At 36.3% G+C, this 26,897-nt stretch overlaps 1 protein-coding gene across 1 annotated transcript in view; it reads right to left on the reverse strand.

Annotated features, from left to right (window-relative positions):
• Positions 1 to 12,457: 12,457 nt before the first annotated feature.
• The window catches only part of TBC1D19 (TBC1 domain family member 19), a 53,168-nt gene continuing 38,728 nt past the window's right edge, over positions 12,458 to 26,897 (reverse strand). The window contains exons 14-21 of the mRNA XM_069792269.1: positions 23,239 to 23,323; positions 20,898 to 20,942; positions 19,616 to 19,648; positions 17,097 to 17,206; positions 15,762 to 15,853; positions 14,897 to 15,012; positions 13,838 to 13,908; positions 12,458 to 12,841 (exon numbers count right to left, since the gene is read on the reverse strand). Coding sequence (XP_069648370.1) covers positions 12,767 to 12,841; positions 13,838 to 13,908; positions 14,897 to 15,012; positions 15,762 to 15,853; positions 17,097 to 17,206; positions 19,616 to 19,648; positions 20,898 to 20,942; positions 23,239 to 23,323 — 627 coding nt within the window. The 3' untranslated portion in view covers positions 12,458 to 12,766. The remainder of the gene's footprint in view (positions 12,842 to 13,837; positions 13,909 to 14,896; positions 15,013 to 15,761; positions 15,854 to 17,096; positions 17,207 to 19,615; positions 19,649 to 20,897; positions 20,943 to 23,238; positions 23,324 to 26,897) is intronic.

Below are 26,897 nucleotides of genomic sequence, written 5' to 3' on the forward strand. Positions count from 1 at the left end.
GCGATGACCAGATTATTGGTAAATTGTCCAAAAAGCATTTAATTCTACAAATGCTGTGAAAAGAAACAATAATTTTTAACAGGTTTGAGAGTAAAACTCAAATGTCTTCTCTTAATTAGGGAAGTTACTCATATCTGCACCCAAATTATAAAAAAATGTACTAATTGTGACCTTCCAGTTCTCTGATTTCACATGCTGATAAAATATCGAATGAAGGTGGAATTTTATAGCCTTTATATTCACCAGGATGAGAGGATCAATATACAAACCCTTTCTCAGTTATTTCTGAGTTACTGAAGTTTATGTTTTGAGGAGGGAAAGTCATTAGCTCAAGAGGGAACTACACTAAGTATTTTAAGCTGTCCTGTATTCCCAGCCCTTAATGGACTAAGAAACTATGGGCCATAGATGTTATCTCAGCCCAGTAATGAAATTGGAACTGAGAGAATGGAAGTGAATTAAACATTTTCCTTATCTGATGAGAGTACTAGCCCTTAGGGTCTTCTTATCGATGACCAAGAGTCTAGGTATCTTTGAAATGAGCAAATTGCCTGGCAATAGGCTAAAATGATGCTAAAGTGACAAAATTTCTTTCAATCGGTGAGAACGAGCAGTCATTAGCTGCAAACTAGCGCTGTAGATCTGCAATGAACTTTTTGATTATGTCTCCTAATTTTAGATATTTTTTTCAGTCAGTATTGTCACTAGTATTGCAGAAGATTTTTTTTCTGTAACACTTAAGGAGTAAAGTACAAATATAAAAAAATCCTTGAAAAATACAGAATGTTCAGCAAATATTCATTGCAGCTGAGTCTCCTATTCGAATGGAAGCTTTGCTTATGCTTTTTTCAATTTTTTGAATTCTTTATGGGAACAAAGATCCCATTCCAGCTAGAAGATATTGGCTAGGTAGACTGTGGTTGGATTTTGTTTATTTCAAAAATAGACTCAATTTGTTTACACAAGATCTGGAGGCACATCCAGAGATACCAAATCTGAAGGACAACAATGGCAGAATGAGCGAATAAAATATTTCAGGCAGCACTTTGATTTCTGGAATCAGTAGTAGGAGCCAAACAGCTTGCCAGGACATAATCTTACTGGTGATGGAGGGGCAGGATTCTTGATATCTGACTGAATATTATTTGGCACATCAGTTAGACTACAACAAAGCAATACGTTGTTATATGTTTTGACAGCTAAAGGACCTTTGAGAGTAACACAAAAACAGCTGTGGAAATTAATACATTACAGATTAAAGTGACCAGAAGTATGTTAAAAACTGCCAAGGGACAGTCTTGGAGATCATGATGTGACTGAGTCCCTCTCCTCATCTGATCTACTCAGAGCATACCTTACTATAACTTTTTTTTGCCAAAATTGATTGCCAGACTGTAAAAGTCTAGACATTAAATTCTAAGAAGGCTTTGATTGTGGCAATTTTGCATCCCCAGTAAAGTAGTAATTGGTTCATCTGTAGTTCAAACTGTCTATAAATGATCAATGTAACCATTCCTGATGTTTAATGAACTGTGATATTACACAACCAATCCATACACTAAAAATAATTTGCTTGCCATCTTTCTTTTTCAGTTTTCAAGCAATGTGAGAATTCAACCCATTTCAACACAGAAGTGATAGCTATAAGGATGACTCACTGAAAAAGAGTATCTCAGAGGGAAGGGAGTACAGAATTTCACTGCCATATGAAAAAAAAAAAAATCCTAGTATGTACATAATCTTTCTTTCACCTTCTCTGAATCTCACTAAATCTCTAAATCTGCCCTTACCTAGAGCAGAGACAGGCAGTGCTTTGTGTCTGCTTATTCCCTCCCTTCCTGCTATACAGGAAACAAGGAAAAAATTACAGTCAGGAGGTAATGAGAGTCATTACTGTACCTGGCTAGCTTTTATCTTATAACAAGCATGCTGACCAACTGTGTGAAAAAAAAATAGAATAAACATCACAAAAAAAATCATTTGGATCATTTGGACATAATAATTTAGCACATACTCATGATCACAGCAAGTATTGATGACCGCCTCCTGGGGCGTGCTTGAGTATGTTTTCACTAGGAGAAAAAAGTTCCTACTCACTTGTAACAGGAACTGTCAGGATGGAGTCTGCCTATTTGTGCTGGTAGAGGTGTTCTGCGGGATCAGTTGTAATCTTCTCAGTGGCTGTAAAGTAATTGTTGCATTAAAAATAGTGTTAAGTAGTAACTTTCAGAATATTTTTCTGTCTAAATAAGGAGCTAAAGCCCTGTTAGCTCATAATGTATAAAGCTGCTCTTTACCTGAATAAGCAGGGTCAGAAAAATGCTGTTGGATTAGTTATTTATAATGGAAATAATTTGCCCCTTTAAGTAAATATTTGAGATAAGAACAAAGAATATTTATGACCTTATGAAGAAGCGAGAAGGAAGTGACCAGAGCTTTTACTTCAAGTGTGGTTCTGGTAGTTTTAGCAGCTGTTGATTGAAAAGTGGAACAAGAAATCACTCAATCAAAGGCCAGAGCCTGAGTGAGTGGGAGATTATATTCTCATGATCTGTGACTAACAGGTAGTAAAAAGCCTAGTGAACATGTGTATTATGTAAATACAATTCTATTGTCAGATGGTTTGTCATAGATTGAAATGGCTGGTCTGAGGTCACAGCAAGCAGACTGTTTCCTGGAATTTCTGCAGGCAAGTTGCACATCCTGTAAACAGGAGCTCTCTAGATCCGTGGCATGTACTGCCAGGTACCATGAGCAACACAGCACCTAATAAATAAGATCATTCTGCAGAGGCAGAGTCAGCTAGTCTCAGATTACCCAGAAAGTTGAAGGAGACATGGAAACTACTGCTGAGAAAATCAGATAACAGGTATTTTGTTTTGTCTCGATATTTTTTATGTCTTGGTTTGTGTAATAGGGAAAATAGCATCAGAGACCCTATCCTCAGTTACAACGTCATTGGAAACAGACCGTCTTCCTACTTTCAAACACAACCTTGGGCATTTGGCATTACGACTTACTACAAACAGCTGTATTTCTCAGGAAAAAAAAAAGTGAGAGTGAAATTTCATCCATTGCTTACATCTTCAGTAACAGTACGTACAGATCATTTTTGTTCCTGCTTGCTTCATGAGTTGTGGTACTTGGAAGGTTGTGTGCAATGTGCTAAGCTTCCCTGAGCACTGGGGTTGAACAAGCTTTCATGATCTTCCTTGGATCTGGACTTTTTTATTCCTTTATCTGCCTTCATGATGAAATTGGGAGAGTTTTGGTTAGGGGTGGGACAAAAAGGTTCTGCATTCAGTGAAGTTTTGTCAGCTTTCTCTGATAGGACCTGTATAGGATAGCTCATATTATTTATTATTTATGTACTATTTAATGAGTTTTAGCCACTCTTTTTAAACTGTTCCTGGTAGTTAACAGGAAACACAGGAAAGGACTCAACTAAAAGTTAGATATCTAAATCAGAGACGGGCAACTCCTAATCCCTTTAGAATCAATAGAGAGTAATGGGAACTTCCAGAAGATTGGCCATTTCCTACTAAAATAAGCATCTAAGATCAGACAACTTCTCTTTTTAACCACTTGTTTCTCTTCACTGACAATAAAGGGAGCCTTATAAAACTATTTTAGCCATTTAACTGCTAGATTTCTAACATAAGTTGAACTAGATCCTGCTCTACACATCTTGCCATTAAAAAATAAGAGTTGAGAAGGGAGGGAAAGGAGAGCAGGCGAGAGGGAGAGGATCCACGGAAAGAGTCCTGATGCTTTTCCATATGCCTTATTTCACATCCTTGGGACACAGGAATCCGAATAACTTTTAAGCCTTATGGGAGTGATATACCTAGAAAACAACCATAAAGGTAAAGACTTACAGCATGAGAGAGTTGGAAGGCACATCCAGTAGCAATGGGTAAACGTTTCCTAATGGTTTGCTATCTGCCATCATATTTACGCTGCAGTTAATTCAGAGAATATCTTCAGAACAACTCTTGAAGGACTAAAGAGAGACTCAGAGAAGTATTTGGCTCCAAAAATGTACTACCAGTGGGATTACCTGTGCTAACACCAGCAGTGTTCCCCTTCACCTGGAACCAGTGTTTGTGATCATTCAATACTGACAGTTTCAGTATCACTCCAGGACTGGTACCTTCTACACAATCTTGATACTTTTGTAATCTGAAAAAGAAAGACAAGCTCAAGAAACAGTTAACTATAAGACCAAAAAATTAGGTTGCTAATGCCTCCCGAATTATAAAGGCTTGAGGTAGATGTGACACCTATCCAGAGTTGCTGAAGAGAGATTGCAGCAAACCATGAACTACGGCAGTCGGTGTTGTTCCTTGAAGCAGGGCGGTTGCCTTGTTTTGGGAGTTTTAAGCTGGAAAGATGAGCACAATGCGTGGTGTACTTCTTAAATTCTAACAACTCCCCCTTTCAGATCTAACAGATGGCCTGAAAACTCACACTGAAATAAGGGGGCTAGTGAAAATTTAAAATAAATATTACGAAGGAAATAAAAAGCTAAGATGCCTAGCATTAATCCTCACTAAAATCTTAATACAGCACTGAGTCTTGAAAGACTGTTTCTGTCCTGTAATAACTCTGCCTCCGAATGGCCCAGTCCCACCAAAAGCAGAGTGCACAGCGTTGACCTGTTCGCATTGGAACAATTTCCTGAGCAGTATCAGCAACCATCTCTCTGTTTAAATGTCTGGACTGAAGTCAGAACAGAGAAATTTATCCTGCACTTGCCATTTAATAATCTCACCATGGTATTTTCTGAAAAGGGACAAAATTTCAGTCTAGAGAAAATTGAAATGATGGCTTACATTTGCCTGGACAACATACTCATTTCAGTTGTGTTGTGCCCAGTTTTCTGAGAGGTCTACAGTAAATTCTACAAAAACAGAACACAAAAGGCCAGTTTAACTGAGAATATTCTTCATTAAACTGTTTGGAACTTGTGAACAAAACATCTGTATCTATGAAGGGCTATTTCTTCTATAGCAATTTACATTGCATATGCCTTTGTTCTGCTGAAGAAAAGGTGATATTTTCCTTTATAAAAGTACAACAGACTGAACTGAGATTTTATAAAAATGTTCGTAATTGCTTAGCTATAAGAATACTGGCCTTGAGTTGAAAACACAGCTAAAATAACTAAGAATTATAGTTCATGCTTTTAAACTAGGAAAATACAAATACATATTTATATAAATTCATTTATTCAATGAAAAAAAAAATCACATCTGAATAGGCAAAGAAGGACCTTACATGTCAGAGAGATCCTTACTCTTTATATTAAAAAAATCCCACAGTTTACTTAAAATAATGAAGATTTTGATCAACCTCTGGGGGAGATTTTCACCATTTTGCAGAGACCAGGAAAGATCTGACGAACTAGAAAGAAAGTGTAAAGCCTCTAACATCACAAAATACTACTGTACATACCTCATAAGATGATATTTGTTTTTTTCTTTGCCCAGATTTCACCATTCTCCATTTGTTCTCTGGAAATGATACTTTTATTTTGTCCTACCCTCATGTTCTAGAATACTGTGTAAAGATCTAGTGTATGCAAAACAAAAAGAAGCTTATTTGTACAAACTACCATCTTCACCCTTCTCTCAACCAAAGTCTAGTAGCGGGGATGAGTTTTCTGAGTAGCATAGAATAATGGGAATAGATTCCCTTACCTGTTTGACAGTATATACACCGCTGTGTGTGACTTCTTTCAAAGCCAAGGCGCTCAATAAGGTCCTAGACAGGTTTTTTCCAACTTTGAGTGAACACATAGGCTAACGTCCAGCCTGAGAAAATTTGCACTCATTATGGTGTCTGTCACTTCACTGCTGCTCTGCCAAAATAAATACTACCTGCTATAAACCGACTCTCCACTATAATGCTTACCCTTTATCCATATCACCACCTAATGAAGGAATAGACTGATACCAAATCTTTAAAGTTTTTCCAGGATTTCATCATAACAAATTAGAAACATTATCTTTCTCAGGGAAAGATAAGAGTCCTAATCAGAAAGGCTTATATTTTCTGTAAGCTGTAAACTATAATTCACAAAGACAGGAAAAACAGATTAGACAAAACTATGTAAGGATGTTGAGTATTGCAAAAATAGAAGAGGAGAAGATAAGGCTCTGGAACATAAACATCTAGTGGTAAAAGTTTGAATTTCAAAATTTATACAGACATATCCAAAAGACATTTTCTTTTTCATGTGATTAACAAAACTTACTCAAACTTTTAAAATAAAAAATAATGAGGAATTCAGAAACACCTTTATACCTTTTAATTGGCATACATGTTTTAATTGCTGAATAAAGATACGATCTAAAGTCAGTAGAAGAAAGTGTAGTTTGTTAAATATACAAGTAGCAAATGATGGCTTTCTGTGTTGCAGAGATCATAGCCTACAGAGTTTGAGCACCTTTTTCCACAAGCCCTTTCTTTCCAGAATCACTTTGCTCATAGTGGAAGTACATTTTGTGAGCATGAGGCAGAGGTGGGAGGCAGGCTCTCCTGCCTGTACTTTAATGGTGAGGGGTATCAACACTACTTTCCCATGTCTATCAATTAACTGTAATGCCTTCAGAAACTGGTTATGGTTAGAATATCTCAAATGTATCACAAACTAAAATTAAATCTCTAAATACGTCTTTTTGTCAGAAACTATGGATAGAGAGATCTTCTTCACTACTAGCGTGAGGGCTGAAAGCAACTGGAACTTCCTTCACAAGCTGTAACTATGCCAGTTTTCCACCGTTACATCTTGATGTTAACATTAATGAACCAGGACTGGACTTCAAAGCAATGCTTATGTTTTTGTAACCCAGATGCACTTAAAAAAAGGGGGGGAAAAAGGGAAAATGTTGTGACACTAGACATATTATCAAACAAATTTAGATAATAAATAATTCTGAACAGATAGAAAATTAAACATTATTGCTTTTTACAACATATATTTGTGCTGATTTACTACTTATAACTGGACTTATTAAAAGCATAACTATCCTAAATAGAGCTTTTCAGAAAAAAAAAAAATCATAGAATGTACCATTCATGGAACACATAACTGTTGAAAAAAATGAACTATCAGATACTGACTAAAACGTATTATGTGGCGATAACATAGTATTTTGTCTTTTACTATCAAATTCCAATTTGTCTCTTAGCAACGTGATACAGACTTTTTTTGTTTAAAACAAAGCACAGAAATTGGTTGCATGCTTTGTCTTGCGCAAATTGTGAGCTTTAACTCCTTTGTTAAATATTCCATTTATTTTGGTCATAATCCCAAAAGAAACAATTTGTTCAAACTGTTCAGCCAAATACAATGTCATCTGGCAAAGCACCATGGTCCTTCATAAAGCCAATTCTCTAGAGATAGCTGTTTGCACATATCAGTAGTCCAACATCTAGAACAATACACTGATTTTGAAATATGGGCAAATAGAGGCCTCACTACATCCTCCTTCAGAGACCCTGAAGTTCACCTTCTGTAACCAGTGATGTCTGACAAGACACAGAATCAGGCGAACGTCCCTGGGCTTAAATAAAGACTCAAAAAAAAAAAAAAAGGTTTGCCGAAAAGCAGTATTTCGCCCCCCCATATTTATTTTAAGGCTGATCCCCAATCAGTATTTAGCACAGTTAGACTGTGTTACAACTGTGTATGTGCTGCAGTCTTACAAAACATGGTGAGCCCAAGACGAACATCCTATTCTAACCATATATTTATTCTATCCCCATTAACATCTGCTGACTTCTGTTGTGCTGTATGTCATCCTCAGAAGACACAAGTATCCCCAGGTGCTTCTCAAAAGCATAATTGGTCTGTATGGCCATCATTTGGTGGGTATACTATTAATTGCCTAATTCAAAAAACACCAAGATGAGACATTTTAACACTGTTTTAAAGCAGAGCACAACTGTTACACTGCTGGATCAACACGATCTTCCCTGCATTAACAGTTTTGTTAAGGTGTTGAAAAAGCTGAGCATGAAGTATGGAGGAAAAAACCATTCTTTCAGTGATTTCAATCAGCAGCACAGCTTATTCTGGATTCTAGAGGGTTTGGATTATTCTGTGGTTATTTACTACAATAAATGGCTCTTGCAGAACTGCTCACAGACATGCAGTCCCTCACAACAAGCGTGGCCTTGTGCTAAAAGCCTGCCGCCTCCAGAAGGGGCATTTTTTCCCTCCTGTACCGGGTCCTAAGCTGCAAAAAACCCAACCGAAACACCAAACCAACAACAAAACCCAACCCCGCCACAATTGTCCTTCAGTACTTCTGAAACCCGGTATCGTTAATACGGCGACCTGGAGGGGGAACTACTCCCGGGGTGGTTTACTTTTCATTACTCCCAGGTCTCCAGCCGGTGCTGCCCAGGAGGACAGGAAGGCTGGCTAACCCCCCTCTGCCGGCCATTCCCGGGGGGCCTCGCCTCGGCCCAGGCCCTGGCCCCGGCCCCGGCCCTGGCCCAGGCCCAGGCCCTGGCCCGTGTCCTGCTGCATTCCCCTGCCCAGTAACTGCACACCAAGCAAGCCCTTCGGGCCGGAGGAAGCCAGCTGCAGCTGGCTGTACAAAACACAGAGCTCTGTTGATCTCGAATATTCGCCTCAGCTAATTGCCTTTCCTGTGTGGGCTCTGGGGATGAAAGCGGCCGGAGCCGCAGCATCTGCCAGCAGCCAGGCATGGGCAGGAACAGCCCTTAGGAAAGGAGGGAAAAGGAAGAGCCCAGCAGCTCCCGCCACCCCTGCTGCATCCTTCCCCTCCCTCCCTGCCCCGTTTCCTCACGCAGAACACCGGACAGAATATTTTATCAATTTGTTAAAACACGTGGAAAGGCTCTTCCCCTTCCTCGCTGAAGATACGGCCCCACGGTTTTGACATGTATTTCAGTGTCTTTTAAATAAACGCTTATTTAGTCTTAATAAGCGGCTCACGATATTGCTTTCCCCTAACTGATCTTTATACGGCAATTCTGTTCAATGAAATCCCGTCAGTCTTGTTGGAAGAGTTCTATAAAATTCGTTAGAAGACAGTAAACGAGGCATATGCTTGGGCATATTTTTTTCGTTGGTTTCCGCTAACAAGTAGAAATGCGTCTTAAACTGGTGTCTCTCTCCAGCCCTTTCCCTTTACTGGGATATCTAACTGTTTTACAGTCTCCATACTCTCTCCATTTCTCATAATAAAATTTGTTGCTATGACAAAAAATTTCCACTAAGAAGTAGAAACTGTTCTAGTTATTCAATTGTTCTGTTACTCACCCATCAAGATTTAAGTTTCAATATATTTTTGCAAGTACTGAATGAAGATCACTTGGGTACATTTTTAGACAAGCCTATTTACTTTTGCATTTTTTAAAGTCTATTTGACATTACAAGAAACCTTTGAGAGACCATAGCCAGAATCCTAAGGTAAGCAGCAAAAAATTGTTCTTTATCTATAAATATGGAGACAGTTGGTTCTTGTACTAAAATGTCTTGTTTATATTGATTTCAGATTGGGAAGAACAGAGCAAGAAAAACAATTTGGCTAAATTGAGCCACTGAAGGTTCAGCCGAGCCTGTTTAAATCAATATAATTATCAACTTAGATATGATTCTACTGTCAAAATCTGGCCATTACTTAAAACAGCAAAAATGAAAAAGGAGTTTTAGAAATTTGGAAGTCAAATGATAAGACTACAGATAACAGCAGGTTTTAACTGGTCTCTAAAAGTAAAGAATTAAAATTTAAGTAATTGATACTACCTATGTATACAAGAGAAGTATCTAGCTGTACGAAAGAAACCAGTTATTTTTATATTTTTAAAAAATACTTGAAATGAAAGAGTGTTATTTAAGCAAGGGAGATTAAAAATACAAATACCAGCCAGAATCTGAAACACAATATTTTATTGGAACTAAACTGAGAAACTGAGGGGAACATGAAAACAATACCTCTTCAGTAAAAGCAATTTTTTAAAAATAGACTTTAGAAAAAGATATAAAGATCTAACAGTATACTTGAAGTCTAAGGAGAGGATCTGGTTCATTGTTAATCTCATGTTAATCTCATTTTTAAAGAAAGAAAATTTTAAAGAAATTATACTCATTATTCCTGTATACTTGTCTCTCCATGTGTATATGCATCTTTACATGTCTCAAAATGGTCAACTTACTTAAACATCTGACAAAAGGCAGCAGAGGTCTTCAAGAGATTTGCTGCTACAGCTGGTCCGTACGATACCTGGCTCAAGAGCTGCATGCAGTCTGTGAGGCCTTTGGCCAGCCCTGAAGCAAGAGGCACAGCATCACCCCAGCCAGGCTGATGGAGCAGCCAGCCTGGGCAGTCAGCACGAGCCATCTAGCCGAAGACATGTGTTGACCCACACCAGCTGCAGAGCATGAGGTCCCCTCTCCAGCCTTCAGGAGAAACGAGGGCGGAGGTCAGGAAGAGGAGTTGAAGTACTCCAGTAGGGAAGGCAGAGGGGACACAAAGGAGACGCAAGATTGTTAGGATGAATAACAAGATGCCAAGTCAGTGGAAAATGGACCACATTCTCTTAGTTATAGAACTGCTTGTTCAAACAAGAACCCAACAGTCTCCATCTCTGCCTACTTACAACATTTTCAAAACTATTGAAAATGAAAAAAAAAAAAAGAAAAAATACTGCTCAAAAATCCCAATATGGAATGGGTTAGGGTAATGTTCAGATTCTGCGCCCATGTACTTACTTGCACAGAGTGACGGGAATTAGAGGGTCAGCAGGCCTCTAGGGAATCTCCCTTGCTATTTAGTAAATACTTTTAATTCCCTAAAAAGCCATGGTAACCTTGTAATGACCTTACTGAGCCACAATCCTTGTGACTGCTTTGTAACATTATGATTTCTAAATTGCTACCCAATCTTATGGATTTTAAAAACTGCAGAATGCTGCATTTTTAGAGATGCATTTTTAAGGTGCATTATGTGTTGTTCTGAAGATGAAATAAGGTCTTGCGGTTAATGCACAAACTGAGCATCCTGAAGCATAAACAGGAATTCAGGAGAGAAGAGACTGCTCAACCTCTTTTAGGAATTTACTCTGTAATCTTTAGCAAATCACTTAATCTTTCCATGCCTCCATTCCCCATATATAAAACAGGGTAATACTTGCTGTAAAGAGGAAAGCTGTCACATGTCCTCTTTCTAAAAACTAAATGTCATAGAAAAGCTTCTAGTTAAACAGTTGAAACAATTTCTTGCAAATATTAAGGAAAAGATTGATTTTCTTTGTTATCCAGAACAAAATTTCCCCAAATAGTCTCATTCAGTACATCATATCTGTTAAGCAGTTTGGTTAGTTACATAAGAAGTGATCATACCGAGTCCACAACTTTACCTTTTTTAAAATTAGCCTTACAAATTTACTAGCAGTCTATAAAAGTTCAGTAGGTTTCTTTTAGTTCATTATCCTGACAGAGACAAGAATCACAGACATAAAGCTCATAAACCTACCTGAGACTACAGCTTAGATCACTTTTCAGAAAACTTTGAGCGAACTATGAAGGAATCATGGTTTTACTGTCATATATTCAGCATGTATGACAGATGATAACAACTACATGTATGTAAATTAGGCAAAGATAGTAGTCCTACGGCAAACACAGTGGCTGTATTACCCATTATGTTCTTTTGACTTTGATCTTTTTTCAGGTAATGATATGCTTAACCAAATCAGATTATTGATTCCAACTTTGGTATTAAACAAATCAGCAGAAAAAGCTGGAAGACCTCACAAAAAGGTATGATCGTTAACAGACGATGAGCCAGCCTGACAGTGTAGTGACAATCCGTCACACATTGATATGAGTTTGGATTCTGAACTGAAGCCCGAGCTGTTGAATCAGAGAGGCTGGAAAACTGGCAAAGGCATAGCACTGCTCTCCCAAAGAGGGTGTGGGGCACGGCAAAAGGCCTCTTGGCATCGTTCTCAGGGGAATATTTTGGCTCATGCAAGGACTGGCTCCAACAAGTTCTGAAGGAAGCTATGCTCAGGCCTTCTCTGCAGGGGAACATATTTTATGACACGGGGCCTTTGATGGGACTCTGGGTAGGAGTTTAGAAGACACCTGAGATAGCTGTATACCTAACCAGAGATGACTGGGGAATGCGTGACTACATCTCTGTGTATGAAAAGAATAAAGGGAAGTAGCTAACATGAGAAAGAAGATGGAGAAAATTTCTGTGAAGAGAATAAATAAGATAGAGATAGCAGAACTGGTGTATGATCCTATCTTTTTCTTAGAAAATGAGAAAAAATTCTAGCAAATTTAAGTCCTTTATTTTCTCAGTCGACAGTATTTGAACTGATATCCTCTAAGCTGTGAGCTTGAAAAAGTAATTTCATATTAAAGGAGAGCTTTTACAACTCTGACATTAACATCACAAAACTCAGATCACACATTACATTTACTTTATTTAATTTAATATTACATGCATTTCAGACACTTACTCATATTGTTGTTTGCACAACTAGCCATTCTCAATGTACAAGTAATAACCATTGCTGTTACAGTGAAATTCAGTAGCATGCACTGCACACACTCATGCAAAGTTACTGGTTTTAGTTAGAAAATTTTAAGATCATGATTGCTAAATGAATATTATACATACAGTTTAATTTTGGTTTTATGCAGACATTGCATAGTTGATGATCGGCTTCTCAAGAAAGACTGGAATTGTGGTACCAGTATTGTTGAAGCAGATCAAGTGACAGTAGCAAACAAGAAGATTTGAAGAAGAGGCATAACTTTCAGGGTTGAAAGGTCAGCAAGTACAGCCTAGGATAAAAACCAAAAAGGCTTGTTAAACCTGACATTTGAATCAAATTTCTTTAAAGCAAGTCAAGAAGTCAGAAAAAGATTAAAATACTGACTACAATACTAACAGTAATTAGATTCAGACCTGGCTAGAAACAAATTATGCTGTTTTATGTTAGTGCCTTATTGTATTATTTTTTCATTCTAACATTTCAAAGAAAAAGCATATGTTTATGTATATAAACTGAGTAACTTTATTTTAGCCTTTAGCCTTACTTCAAATATACATGGCATCATGGGTGAATAAGGGGTCTAACATTTCAACTTGCTTCTAAAAATAATTGGGAATTAAGAATCCTTATCCTGTGGCTTGGCTAGTACTTGTGAAGTAAGTCCAATGTAATGACTCAAATAGTCAATGTCTTCTCATGAAAGTAGGTTTAAAAAAAAAGAGTAATCACAAGTTCTCAAAGTTAAAAAAAATACATCACCGGATTTCGGGGAAAAAATATATTTTAACAAATGACTAGAGATAAACAACAATAATCTTCTTCTTAATGACTTAATTTTCTTCATTTCCCATGGCAGTACTCATACGGAAATTTCAGATTCAATACTGACAAAAGTAATCTTGTAAAATCTCTGTAATATCAAAAAGCACAGAATCAACTACATTAAAACGTAGTGAGAAAAAAGGTATAAACCTCTACAATATTTTAAAAACAGTATATCCCACAAACACACATTATATACTAAAATAGAAAAAAAATCTAATTGTACAAAATAATTTGATAACACTTCATTTTTGTCGCAAATGTACTCTTTTATTTCCTTTTACTCCGGAAAAGCAGTATTATGTACTGCATGTTCACAATTTCCTTAGTTTTTTTATCTAAGGTAAGAATTTAGGCAGAAAGATTTGCACTATGTACCACGTGCCATGTGAAGCTTAAGTTACTCTCATTGGCAAAGCATCAGAAACTATTTCAATCTCCTCTAACTGAAACTTATCCTTACTTCAGCTGCAGCCAGTGATGTCACCTCCATCAGGTTGACTGCTCGGAAAGCAAATACAGCAGCTGCCAGGACTGAAAGAAAATGCCCAAATATTTAAGTTGCTGACCTGTTAATTAGTGGTTAGAATTAATCTTGATGTAAAATACCAATTTTCACCCCCCTAGAGTAACTATTTTGATTCTGAAGAATAATATACAATGGATGGCTGTGTTTGAGTTTCTCTGGCCACTCTTTAAAACAGACAAGAAAACCACAACATTCTTTCAGACAAGTCTGGGTGAAAACGCTTGAGTTTAAGATGACTAGCTTTGAATTAAAAGGGACAAGGTGATTTACAATTAGTTAGTTTCTAAGCCAATAATTCTAATTTATTTAAACAGCAATATTTCAGTTGTGAGTATTATATAACGTTAAAAAAAGTTCATTTATTTTGTACTATCTTATATAATTATATCTCTCTACATAGCTGTCTTATACATACAAATGGACCCAAAACCTTTTCTCTTCTACTCACCTACTTCGTATTTAAAAACTGACCCAACTGAAGATACATGTCTTCTTTAGAACTCCCATCTTAAACCTTGCATAAATCTTAGGACACTATTTCCTTTATAAAAAGTAAGTACAAAACTTTCGAAGTCTCTTAAAAGATGGGACTTTGAAAGAAGAAGTTCAGCAAAATCAGGGTAACTCTCAGTTGCTGGAAGTACTGAAGAAGTATTTGCCATAAATGACTAACATGAATCTTGTATTTCGTGAAAGGTGAACTAATTTATTGTTACCACTGAAACTGGGAGAACATCCTATGTTCTGTTCAGAGAGCGCTTAGCATTTTTGGAGTGCTATCATAAAAAAAATTACCTTGCATACTTTTGTTAGAGATGCAGTATTTACGCAATTCTAGTTTTCTAAAAGTTACACTCTTTGACACGTATGTAATCTGCTTTCAGCATTCAAAGAACAACTATTTTCTTCTTGTCACAAAATACACTGAAGCTATCATGTATTTGCCTTACATGCACCTGGATATAACATGTTTTGTAAAAATAATTCTATTACCAGCAAGAATTTCTAGAGAGTTGTATCCCAGGATTCTGTCCCACAGAAGCAAGAGCTGATCTGTAGCTAAATAACCAGAAAATGCTCGTACCATCCATTTAAATGAGATTCGTAGCCTGAAAACAAGTGATAAACAACAGTTATTATATTTCTGTCTCCCATAATGATCAGACAGATCCTCTAGAAACTGAAAGTATTTCATTATTCTTCTGCATTTCTCTTCCAGGAAGAATGGCCATTTTCTCTTGCTGCATTAATTATCAGTATTTTCCTTTGCAACAGCCATCAGAAAACTATTTAGCATCTCATTTGACAAAATACTAATATCATTAAAATATTCTGGCCAAACAATCACATTAGAGGGATCCTCAGCTATTATCACCCCCAGTGTTTCAACCTTTCTCCTATTATGCTATTATGATGGACACCAATTACAACGGCAAGATTTTCAGGTTCTATTGAACTTCATGCCATGAGTACACTATAGAATGACATGAGCCTTTTGCTCTCTCTCCCCTTCCAGTAGCTTCTGCTGTAAATAACATATCTCTGTGTCTTCTGTTCCCTAGGAAATAAATCACTTATTCATGTTGGATCTGATGGAACTAACGGAAACTTAGCTGAATAATGCAGCGTTTCTCATAGAGCAATTCTCCTCTTTTTCATAGAGCATACAGAAAAAACACACAAAGCACATACATGCAGGTTAGACAAAGGACTCCAACTGACTTTCAAGGAAAAATGGCACATTGATGTTTGCACTTTTGAATAATTTCCCATATCTTTTAAATTAAAACACTACAGAACAGCATTTTCAGAGCAATGAATCTGTAACATTTATAGCAAGTCAGAAAGAAGTACTTACGGCTGAGCCCCAATTTCTCGAAGGTGATAAAAGAGCTGCGGCAGATGGGTTTGTAGAAGAGTCTCAAACAGCAAACACAATGATACAATGCCCTAACGAAACAAGATCATATCCCTGAATACTAACACTCATCCTGTCAAATCTGAGAAAACAGTATCAGCATGTAAGTATGCATGAATTTTTAATTCAAGCAATAAAACACTATCAATGATATAATACACACAGCTCAGGCAAGCAGGGTGCAGTCAGCTCTAATGCCTTCAGTCACTAAAGCCTTGCTCCTACAATTCTACATTATGTATTAGCAACATAATAATGTTGTGATAGTCCCTTTCAGCTCTAAGTTAGTTACGGTATTTGTACATCAGGGTTTAAGTCCTAAGTGGGTTATTATAAAATGACCTACTTGAAATATTTCCACTTGGATGAAATAAACCTCAGTTGCAAAAAAAACCAGAGGATGTGAGAAATAGTATCCCTCTGATAACTAAAACCAAACAGCAATGGGGATAACTACAAAAAAAAGTTAAATGTAAACACATTTTAAAATTTCTTTCAAAAATTACCATGAAAATGAATACATTCCTGTCTGATCCGCTTCCCTGCTATTAATGACTGAAAGCACAATGCACAGCCTTGAAATGGTATATCAAGGAAAGGATTTTCTTTTAACCAGGAAATGTTTTCAAAACGTAATATAACTATCCAGCACTTTGTGAAGGAGAAAAAAAAATATATTTACTATGTTTTATTATTTAAAAATAGAAGAAAAGCCAATTTCTATAATTGTCTTACATTCAAGACCGCTGGTCCTGGTCATAAACATAACCAAATTATTTAAATTCATCTACTAGTGTTAAAAAGCATGTGTTGCCACACAAAGATACTTGAGTTAAAGAAACAGACATTAACTTAATATCACTGAAACAATATCTGTACATATATGATTATATTTTAGTCCCTCTACCCCAGAAAATATTTAAGTGTGCACTTACATGTCATTAATTAAAATGAAAGTGAGTATGCATTTATGTGACTTCTTGAACTCAGAAACCTATTACAAAAAAGACTTGACTCTCAAAAAAACCCCCGCACCCTCATAAAACGAGAACTTTATTAAAGTACTTGATACTCTATAGCAAAGACTAACACTGACGTAGAAAACAAAAATATCCAAACTGGAGTTACCTAATTATTTTTCCAAGCTTGCCTGAAATATTTTAGTATATGTAAAACGTTATATTTTAATCGCATAGAAAATCATGCCACTGTATATTATCGTTCCATAGCAAACAGAATATCAAGTGAGTGGGTTTTAATTCCTAATGAACTTACAGAGGGATGAGAAGAGATGGAATGGAGTCTGAAGAAAAAACGCACATACATCTCACGGAATATCTGATACAATTTGGAAGGTTCATGGTACAGAAAACAAAGTGGAGCAACTGAAAGGATAAAAGAATTATAATTGACTCAACACTGTAAACTGCTAAAAGAGTTCAATGATTAAATGCATGAAGTAAGAGGAAAAAAACAAGTAATTTATAGTGGTACAATTTACAAAAACAATACTAAACCAATTATTTAGAAATAAGTATTTTATAATAGAGTCTATCATTTGACGTAAAAAGTTAAGAAAGGGAATACAATACATTATAGGTAAGAGTTGTATAAATTTCAAGAATCTAAACTAATTAGAACCTGCTTACTACAGTGCTGGCTTCCAAAGCATAAGAAATACACCTTAAGGATAGCTTCTCTGGGTGTAGGGAAACAATATGCTAAACAGTGCAAGTTTTTGATTCAACAGTCTATAACTTCCAATGTGCCCTTGGGCTAGTGACCATCTCCGAATTAGTTTCCCATTTGTAAGACTGGAATAAGTTTGCTGCTTGAAGATGGGTGTTGTGAAAATGAAAATATTAAAAAAAATAGCTTTTGGTTGCCACAATAACATCACGTAAGTATGACAGACTGATAGTCACCTGTTTATGTCTTATAAGATCTGAAAACCATGGACATTTCGTAGTTTACTGTTTAGAAGTCTTTTAGTATACCTGGTTCAAAATAAGAATTGGCTACATTTGTAAAGCAGCAGTTCTCAAACCTTTTTTTTTCAATCAGTCCCTTTTTTCTTTTTGTAAAAGTCTAACATATAGATAAATATGTTGTAGGTATATGCTGCACAAACACAATCAGTTCCCTCTGATTGCTACTCCATTCATTCAATGCATGTTTCACAGACAGTTGTTCTATATACATTTCTGTAAACAGCCTTTTCATCTGTCCAATCATCACATCTACTGCTTCATTTCACAGGTGCATCCATTATGGATGACAGCTTAGATTTTAACACACTCATAGTCTCTATCTACATTCACCTTCCCTTCCAGGTTTATTTACACAAAGCTAGGGATATGGATACATTTGTCTCCATACATATGTATACACATGCACACAGATATAGATACTTATATATATATGGGTGTATGCATGTGTGAATTCATTTTCATATATATATATATATCAGAGAAGGTGGCTTAACAGAAAATAGTGGCATATGTGTATGAGAGGTGGGGTGCTAAGGTAGAGTGAGATGTTCACAGAAATGTGTATTTACATAGGGGTAAGAAAAGCAGAGTGTTACTCGTATGTTTTTAATGATTGAAGATGGAGGTGGAAGACTTGGCAGCGTGCATATGTACATAAAGGCCAGGAAGATAACAGAACAGTGCCTGACAGTTGGCACCCTAGGAGCGTATGCAGGTGAACATGCAAAAGTGTACAGGATTTACATAAGGATCCAGATACCTCCTCCTATAGCAGCACAGCATGGAATACACAGGATGTTCTGCTTGGTCCTAGCTACCATACCCACAGCCTGGAGTTACACTACTGTGTTTCTGTTGCCTTGTTTTTCAGCCTCCCTCCTTCTCACAACCAGCATTTTTGGAGCCCTTGCAAAGACAGAGGACAGCAGGGAGGGAAGAAGCTCACACCCAGTTTGAGAGATGCTGTTCTCAAGGGCAAAGTCAAATCCAAACATTTTGAAAAGCGGTTTCACACAGAAAAAGTGAAAGCCCCCTAGTGCGTACCTAAGGAAAAGTTTGTAACTAAGCTGTTCATTACTTCAAAGACTTAAAGATTTCATTTCATATTTAAATTGCCTGATTTTAATGATAGTGTGATCATTAAACTTTATTATTAGCAAAACATAGCATTTTAAGTATAATCTTAAAATCTGCTTGCCCCATGATGCCACAAACACCTTTGATAAATCGAAGGAAAAAAATGAAAAGTTGTAACCAAGTCTCACATTGTGGAGTATCTCTGCACTAGCTGCCTTGTTACGTCTCAGACCTGAGGAGATCTTTCTGCTCTTCTCCTAGAAACGTTGTTGATATTTGAGCTTTCCTCTGTGCAGTAAAGCAGCAACCATTCTATTATTTAATGCTCCTTTGACACCTGTTCTAGGCAAATGGATACAGCAACAGGCCTTTCACATAATTCATGTTTTTAAAAACTCTTTTCACAGGTAACTTGGTCTAACCAGAAGTGAAACACAAGAAAAGAGCACTCTGTCAACAAATTTTATCCTTCTATTCATGTACATTAAGATGTATAGCTCAGCTATTAGCTCTCAGAGAAGGAACTCCCACATGGTAGTGGGCTGTAATATAAGCAAATAGAAACAGCCTGGAATTTTTAAAATTATATACATGCACAACAGTCTTCATACACAAAGAAACAGAATACACAGAATTTTAAAAGTTGCAGAAAAGTACATACAGCTTTAAACTGCAATATGATAAAAAGCAGTCCTGAGGTTTTAAGAGTTTATGAGTCACACTTACCATACATAGAAAAGCCGTGAAAAGGAATTACACCTACAAAACAAAAGTATTTCTTTTTTTGTTCTTTTATATTACGTTTTATCCATGTAAAAAAAATGTATTTTCCCCCCAAGTTTCTAAATTCTATTCTGCCTACTATGGGAATGACATATTTCCTTGTTATGGCACCTGCAGTCTTAGGTCTCAATGTTGTAAACATTTAAGCACAGGAATTGTATCGCTTACTTCAGTACAACCAACTACATGCTTAAACACATGCCATAGTTCCTAGAAAGCCAAGTAAAGCTTCATTCCCATGAAGTTATTACGTATAAGCTTTGCTGAAGTCAGAACCTAATTTCAGATAAATGACAACCCATAAATGTCACACACTGACAAGGAGTGAGCAGGAAAAAAGGAGGCCAAGACCTCTAGTAATTCATGTAGTACTCAGATAAAACATTTAGAGGACTTGGCAGTTGTATCATGACAGTTCTCTACTCCTTTCCAGCTGATCTTAGCTCCCATTCATTAATTTTCATATAGGACTGGTAAGAGGGAGCTGCTTTGACAAAAGGTCATAAGGACAATGCTTCATAGCTACAAAGCTGCAAAGAGTAGCAGAGCAAAAATGGAAGAAGGGGGAATGAAAGTATGTGCTACAACTGACACCACTGGAACACAGAAGACATAAAAGACAAGGCCAGAGACACAGATTTAAGATTGGTGATGTAAGGCCTTGAAAGCAAGAGCAAAGAGCTTGAACTTAAAGTACAAATGCAGTGCAAAAACAGGGAAAGGATTCAATAGACAGGGATTGAAATGGTCAAAAGAGCTGAAAAAAGAATCTGAATAACTGAAGTAACAACAGCAGCAATGATGTTAACTTAAAATTATATAGATTAGTTATGTCTGAATTTTTAAAATGAACACAAATTTTGAAAGGGTAAGACTTTAAGGTGTGGTTTGTTGAGTACTGAAAAGCTGGGGGTCAGACAGTTTCAGCATGTATCATTCAGATCCTCTAAGCAGTGATACAAGACTGGAATACAAGCTGCTGCACCAGAAGTTGTTTTCCTTCTCCTTCCCACACACTTAGACAAACTCCGTATGCGACTACTAACAGCAGGCTGAATGTGGTTTTGAAGTAGCTTCAGTCCAGCTCACTCCTTTAAATTAACAAATTTCACAGAATAACAGTGAAATATAATTTGTAATAGAAAAAGAAGTTATCATGTATTTGAGAAAAAAATCCTGTATCTTTCCAATCTGCCACTAGAGGAGGCAATAGCATAATTCTTACCATTTGGAGGATAGAAAACAGCATATTCTTCCATTCCGAGCTTTCCTGTGAATCATCAAACCACAATTAAAACGTGATTAAACTGTGAAAAGGTGTAAAGATTTAAATTAAAAACGTAGTTTCTAAGTGAAAATTATAAAATCATAACTAATTACATTATTGACCATTTGATATTGTCTAAAACAAGCAAGCAATGCAACAGGTCAGGTATGGCATCAGATACAAAACTAAAATGCAGCACCAATAAGGGAGGATGACAAAAGTAAAAAAGAGGAGGAAGAGTTCAGCAATGCTATCCCATAGAGATTTTATTTGAGTGTCTTAGGAGCTCTAAAGGTGCTTGCTGCAGACCTTGAAGACAGTGAAGCTCTGTGAGGGGGTAAGATTAAGGGGGTGAGTCTGCCATGCTGTGGCAGACTGACCTAGGGACAGAAAGGCATTTAAAAATATGTAAGAACAGATAAAAAAAATATTCAAGGCCTCATTAAGCCTGCAACAGAGAGGAAGACGGATGGTATAGTTCTGATATAACAAAAAAACATTTAAGTAATTTGTTGGATACAAAAGATTAATTAAGTCAAGACAATCACTGATAGTACAGACTGACCATATAACTTTTTATCTTCCCTGCAAAATAAACATGTTATATTAGTTAACTGCATTTTAACTATAGAACCTAATAATTTAAAACCCACTATTAAAAAATTAAGTGGGTTTAAGCATAATTACAACTAATTAAAAACTGTAATTACTTTAGTTTTAAAATGAGAAAATTCAACTAGAAAATGGAATTACTTACATGAAAATTTATAGAATATTCAGAGATCAATTAGATGTCTGTGTATTTTGTTCACTCTACACAGAATTTAGCACAGGGAACTTTTGTCAGGTTCAATGAAATCTGGACTTAGATATTTTCCTGTAGCATGAATTAAATGAATTAAATTCAAAATTACCCTGCGAAGCACTTGCCTACTACCCCATGAAAATAAAATCCAGTATTTTCCAATTACAGAAATCAGTTGTTTCATTAAAATAAAAAATATTTTTTACTTTTTCTTTCAATAGTTTGCTTGCTGTGCAGCCAGGAATTGTAATCTGGAAGGAGAGTATTTTTAGCATAAAGTACATCTCTTGGAAAATTAGCCAAAAATAGGACCTACAAGCCTTTCAGATTTACACTGCCCAGGTTCAGCAGAGATTTAGATTTCAGCAACTTCATTCCCCAGATTTGTCTAGCAATAGGTAGGATGTTCCCCATAGTTGTGTTTCTGGGCTCTGTGCCTGAAGCACGACCTGGGATCCCACTGCTGTTCTGCTGTCAGGTGAGCCCTTTGCTTGTGTCACGAAGAAGGTAAAGAAAATTCCCTAATTCAGTTAAAGAGAGAGAAAAGACCTACAAAGCAATAAAGGAGGAAGAAAAAAGTTAGAAAACAAACATTGCCTCTAGTGACATAAGAAGCAGCAAGACAAAAACAGTCAGCAGAGGTCCTGTTCAAAAAAAGTACTTGGTATGGGGATCACATTTGGCTAAATACACAGGCATGAGGGACCAAGGAAGAAAATGGGAATGCAGAAGGTAAAGGTACATGGAAAAAAAAGTGATTGGATGGCTGAATGATTCAAGAAGGAAGACAAAATTAGGAACCTCTGGGTAAAGCCAAGGCAGGTGAGGATCTAAGAAGCAAGAGTCTAGAAGTATGGCGTTAGAAGCTGGCAGAGAAGGCAAGTGGACTGAACCAATGAATTTAAGATTGTTGAGAAAAATAAGACACACATGAGAACTTAAGCCAAAGAACATCCGAAAGTAAGCTAACACTCTGGAAGATGCTATGCTTTGAAAAAAAATCAGTGTAAGATTGCTTGGTAGAGCTCTGCTCTCCCAGACCTTTGAACAGAGACCATAGTTCTTCAGCAACATGTTCTGCTTTTGTCTACAAATATCTGCAAAACTCACTGCTTTGGGAAGATAACACCCTATCAGCACTGCCAGTTTCTAACTTTACTGAAGTTGCCGAGGACAACGTTGAGTACTTAAATTTCTAGCTCTGATGAAGACAGATGTCAAGATTTTACCATATTGTCATAGTTATGTTTAATTTATTGTGGTAAAACACTGGAGAATTATACACAGAAAACTACAGTAAAAGAACAACATTGCAATCTGGCCTTCTAAACTGTCAGAATCTGTGCAGATGTCAGCTGGATACATGAAGTTTTTATTAACGTTCTTTTAAATGTAGTCTAGTAGGTGTAGTGAATATAAAGCAAATTCACATACTGTATTACTGCAGCAGTCAACAAAAATCTATACAATCTTTTTTAAAACAACTCCTTTTACCTCGTATGTATGATTTGGGTGGAGTGGCACTACTGTAAGTAAAGTGCTCCAATACAGATGTATCTCGGGAAAAACAGAGTAATACCTGTAGAAAAGACAGCATATAAAAATCAGCTGACTTACTGGATCAAGAAAGCAATGTCAAACAGATTTAAGGACCTGCCTTAATTAGCACCTATTAGATGCTATTGAAAAGAGCTAATAACGTTGAAAGCTCTTGACCAACTTAATTTACGTTCCTGTTCAAACTTCCAGGCTCACTTTGAACTTGCTATGATTTTACCTTCAAATTCACTTGTTGTCAGTAATATATCCACATTCTCCAACCCTCCTCTTTGTCTCTCAGCACAGGTTTATCCCCTTCTGTCACATCATTAGTGACTGTGCATGCAACTGGCTGCTTTCATGTCTATTACATATTTTTCTATTCAGTTATTATGACCTGGGGAAGTCCTAGTAAGTGAATAAGCAAACAAAACATTTACACTTTCACATGTGTGCCGTTCCAGCAGACTGATCCTTACAATTGCTTTTGTTCCCAGGAGCTTTACAGAATGCCTGCAAGATACTCAGTTCTATCAAAAAGCACAGATTATAATGTTCACCTCATATCCATAAGTTCTGAAATGCACATTGTATTTTGTAAAACATGTTTGTATTTTTTGTTTACACAAGTGAAAAATCCAGTATTCACAGCAATTGAGTATAAAATTAAGTAGTAAAAGCGTTCCTAGAAAAAAATTAACAATAAAGTCTCTCATCTTATATGCAGTTGTAAAAAAAAGTAATAATTAGCATTGTACATTAAAATTTTCATGTTTTCATACACTAAAAGACTGCACTACCAAGAATGTACACAAGAGGGCAGAAGTAAGACAGAGTTCAACTTGCTGCTGACTTGCATAAAATCATAGAATGGTTTGGGTTGGAAGGGACTTTTAAAGGTCATCTAGTACAACCCCCCTGCCATGGGCAGGGACACCTTCCACCAGACCAGGTTGCTCAAAGCCCCATCCAACCTGGCCTTGAACACTGCCAGGGATGGGGCATCCACAAATTCTCTGGGCAACCTGTTCCAGTGCCTCACCACCCTCACAGGGAAGAACTTCTTCCTTACATCTAACCTAAATCTACCCTCTTTCAGTTTAAAGCCATTACCCCTTGTCCTATCACTACATGCCCTTGTAAAAAGTCCCTCCCCAGCTTTCCTGCAGGCCCCTTTTTAAGTACTGGAAGGCTGCTGTAAGGTCTCCCTGGAGCCTTCTCTTCTCCAGGCTGAACAACTCCAACTCTCAGCCTGTCTTCATAGGAGAGGTGCTCCAGCCCTCTGATCATCTTTGTGGCCCTCCTCTGGACTCGCTCCAACAGGTCCATGTCCTTCTTATGTTGGGGGCCCCAGAGCTGAACGCATACCTTAAACCCTCTCTGCTCTTGCAGGTTTTTAAGAGTTTGTTTGTTTAACTGTAGCAAAAGTGGAAATACTCTAGATGGTGTTTCACTACATAATTTATTGTGAATAAAAATGAACAGATTTTTCCTTCAACTAATTATTGCAAACATTTTCCGGATATCAGCATCTGTCAAAAGGAAACATGCAAAACCAAAACACTGTGACATCTGAATATCATTGCTTTTTTTTTTATTTTTTATGGAAAGCAGGTCATATTTTGAGACTTTTTCTTCTTTTGAACCTCAAAACTATTTCTCAGATACAAACATCTTTTAAAAAATAAATAGTTTCTTTATCTCAAACAGTTTAAGCTAAATATTATTTTTGCGCAATATACAATCATTTTCATAGCTGCCAAAATATAGCTGACAATAACAATAAACAGGCAAATGTAATTCTCTGTATATGTTAACTGAGGTGAAAGAAAAAGAAACTAATCTAAAAGGGACATAAATTATGTTCTCTCATAGGGGAAAGAATGTAACCTTAATTTGAGGCCCCCTTTTTTAGGAATACAGTGTCCAGTACCAGTATCTGGAAGTCTTTAAATTAAGACTATGCATCTTCATAAGAGATAGACTCTAGCTCAAACGTAAGTTATGACTATACCTAAAAACTGCTGGGTGAGGTTCTTCGCATGTATTCATTATGCAGGATGCAAGACTAAAGTATTCAAATTGAACCTCTGGCCTGAAATAATGACTTTACAAATTTATTAATTCATGTATTATTTTTCTTATTCACAAAAATGATAACCCTAAAGAAAACAATGACACAGACCTCTTTTTAAGTACAGAAATGTTTGGCAAACTATTAGGTATTTATAATCAAAACTGAAAAGAAAACCACTGAATTCAAAGGACTGAGAAAAAAAAAACAAAGCCAAAGCTTTTATCGAAAAGAAATTACGATATTAAAAGTAACTGTATTCTATTTCAATAAAAAGGTAATAAAAACATGTAAACTTTGGGATAAAGAAAGCAAAGATATTAAAGGAAATAAATTACATAATTTCACAGTGTTCTTCCCGAAAAGGATTGCATGCTACTAAAGAGGTAACAATAATCCAAGCAAATACCCTCATTGTTATTTTATGCCCAAAGTTTCTGGTTTTGATGGATGCTTTATCTGTTAAGTAATACACAGACAAATGTCACACTGTGCTTAATGCCTTAGAAAACGTAGAGGCAGTAACTAGTCATGAAAAAAACCCACAAACTCAAATGCAAACATAGAAATAATTTATCTGGTTTAAACTAACATTGTCATTACCTATTTTATTTAGCCAATATTTAATTCCAGTTATCAAATGAAATCAATAAATAATATTCCATATCAGAGTGACTCATACTGCAGAATTTTTCCAGGGGCCATAGAACAAAATAACTTGGCAGCAATGCATTTGCGAATTACGTTGGAAGAGAAAATTATCAAGGAAAATGAATAACTGTCTTCTAGAAAAGAGTCTGAGGAATACCACAAAGTACCAATCAAAACTAGAGCAACTAATAATTAAAAGTTTGAGATATTCTTTGCCTCAAAGCCTTGCAGTAAAAATAGCCACTTAATTTTTCAAAGATTTTTGGTGACTCTCCTTCAAGTTACTAAGGATGGTTTAGTCCTTTCTGTGATTTTCATTCTGTAATCATTCTTTTAGTTTCACTGTGCTATATATTGAGAATGATGAAAAAAATCTATTTCTGATGGTCTTCAAACAAAGGATTATACTGTATACTAGTTCATACTCCTTCAGAGATTATAATCCTGTGTCCACTAGAACTGTCAGTTAATGACTAATTAAAATGCCTTAGTAGTCTATAGAATGAATGAAGCAGAAATAAGAATTTCACATCCCACGATGAAGATAAAATGTTACAATAACGAAGATCATCTTTGACTCTTAAATCAAGAAAAACTTCTACATGTAAGTATTTTAGTGAATAAGTATCAATGTTTGAGTTGTCATTATGTAGTCACTTTTCAAGTTTTAATTCAGAAACAAATTCAGATACAGATCTTAATACTGTAAGTATTTTTAAGTAAAAAAGGCTGTAATTTCATGAGGTTATAATTTTAAGTATTAATGTTTAAATGCTTATTATGCTAAAATATTATATGTAGACATGATTGAATAGTATGCTTAAATAGTAATGCATATTTTTATATCTATATGGACTAAGCAGCATTAAGGACAGTTTCTTGCTTAGTT

This window comes from Haliaeetus albicilla, chromosome 1 (genome assembly GCF_947461875.1).
Source record: "Haliaeetus albicilla chromosome 1, bHalAlb1.1, whole genome shotgun sequence".
NCBI lineage: Eukaryota > Metazoa > Chordata > Aves > Accipitriformes > Accipitridae > Haliaeetus > Haliaeetus albicilla.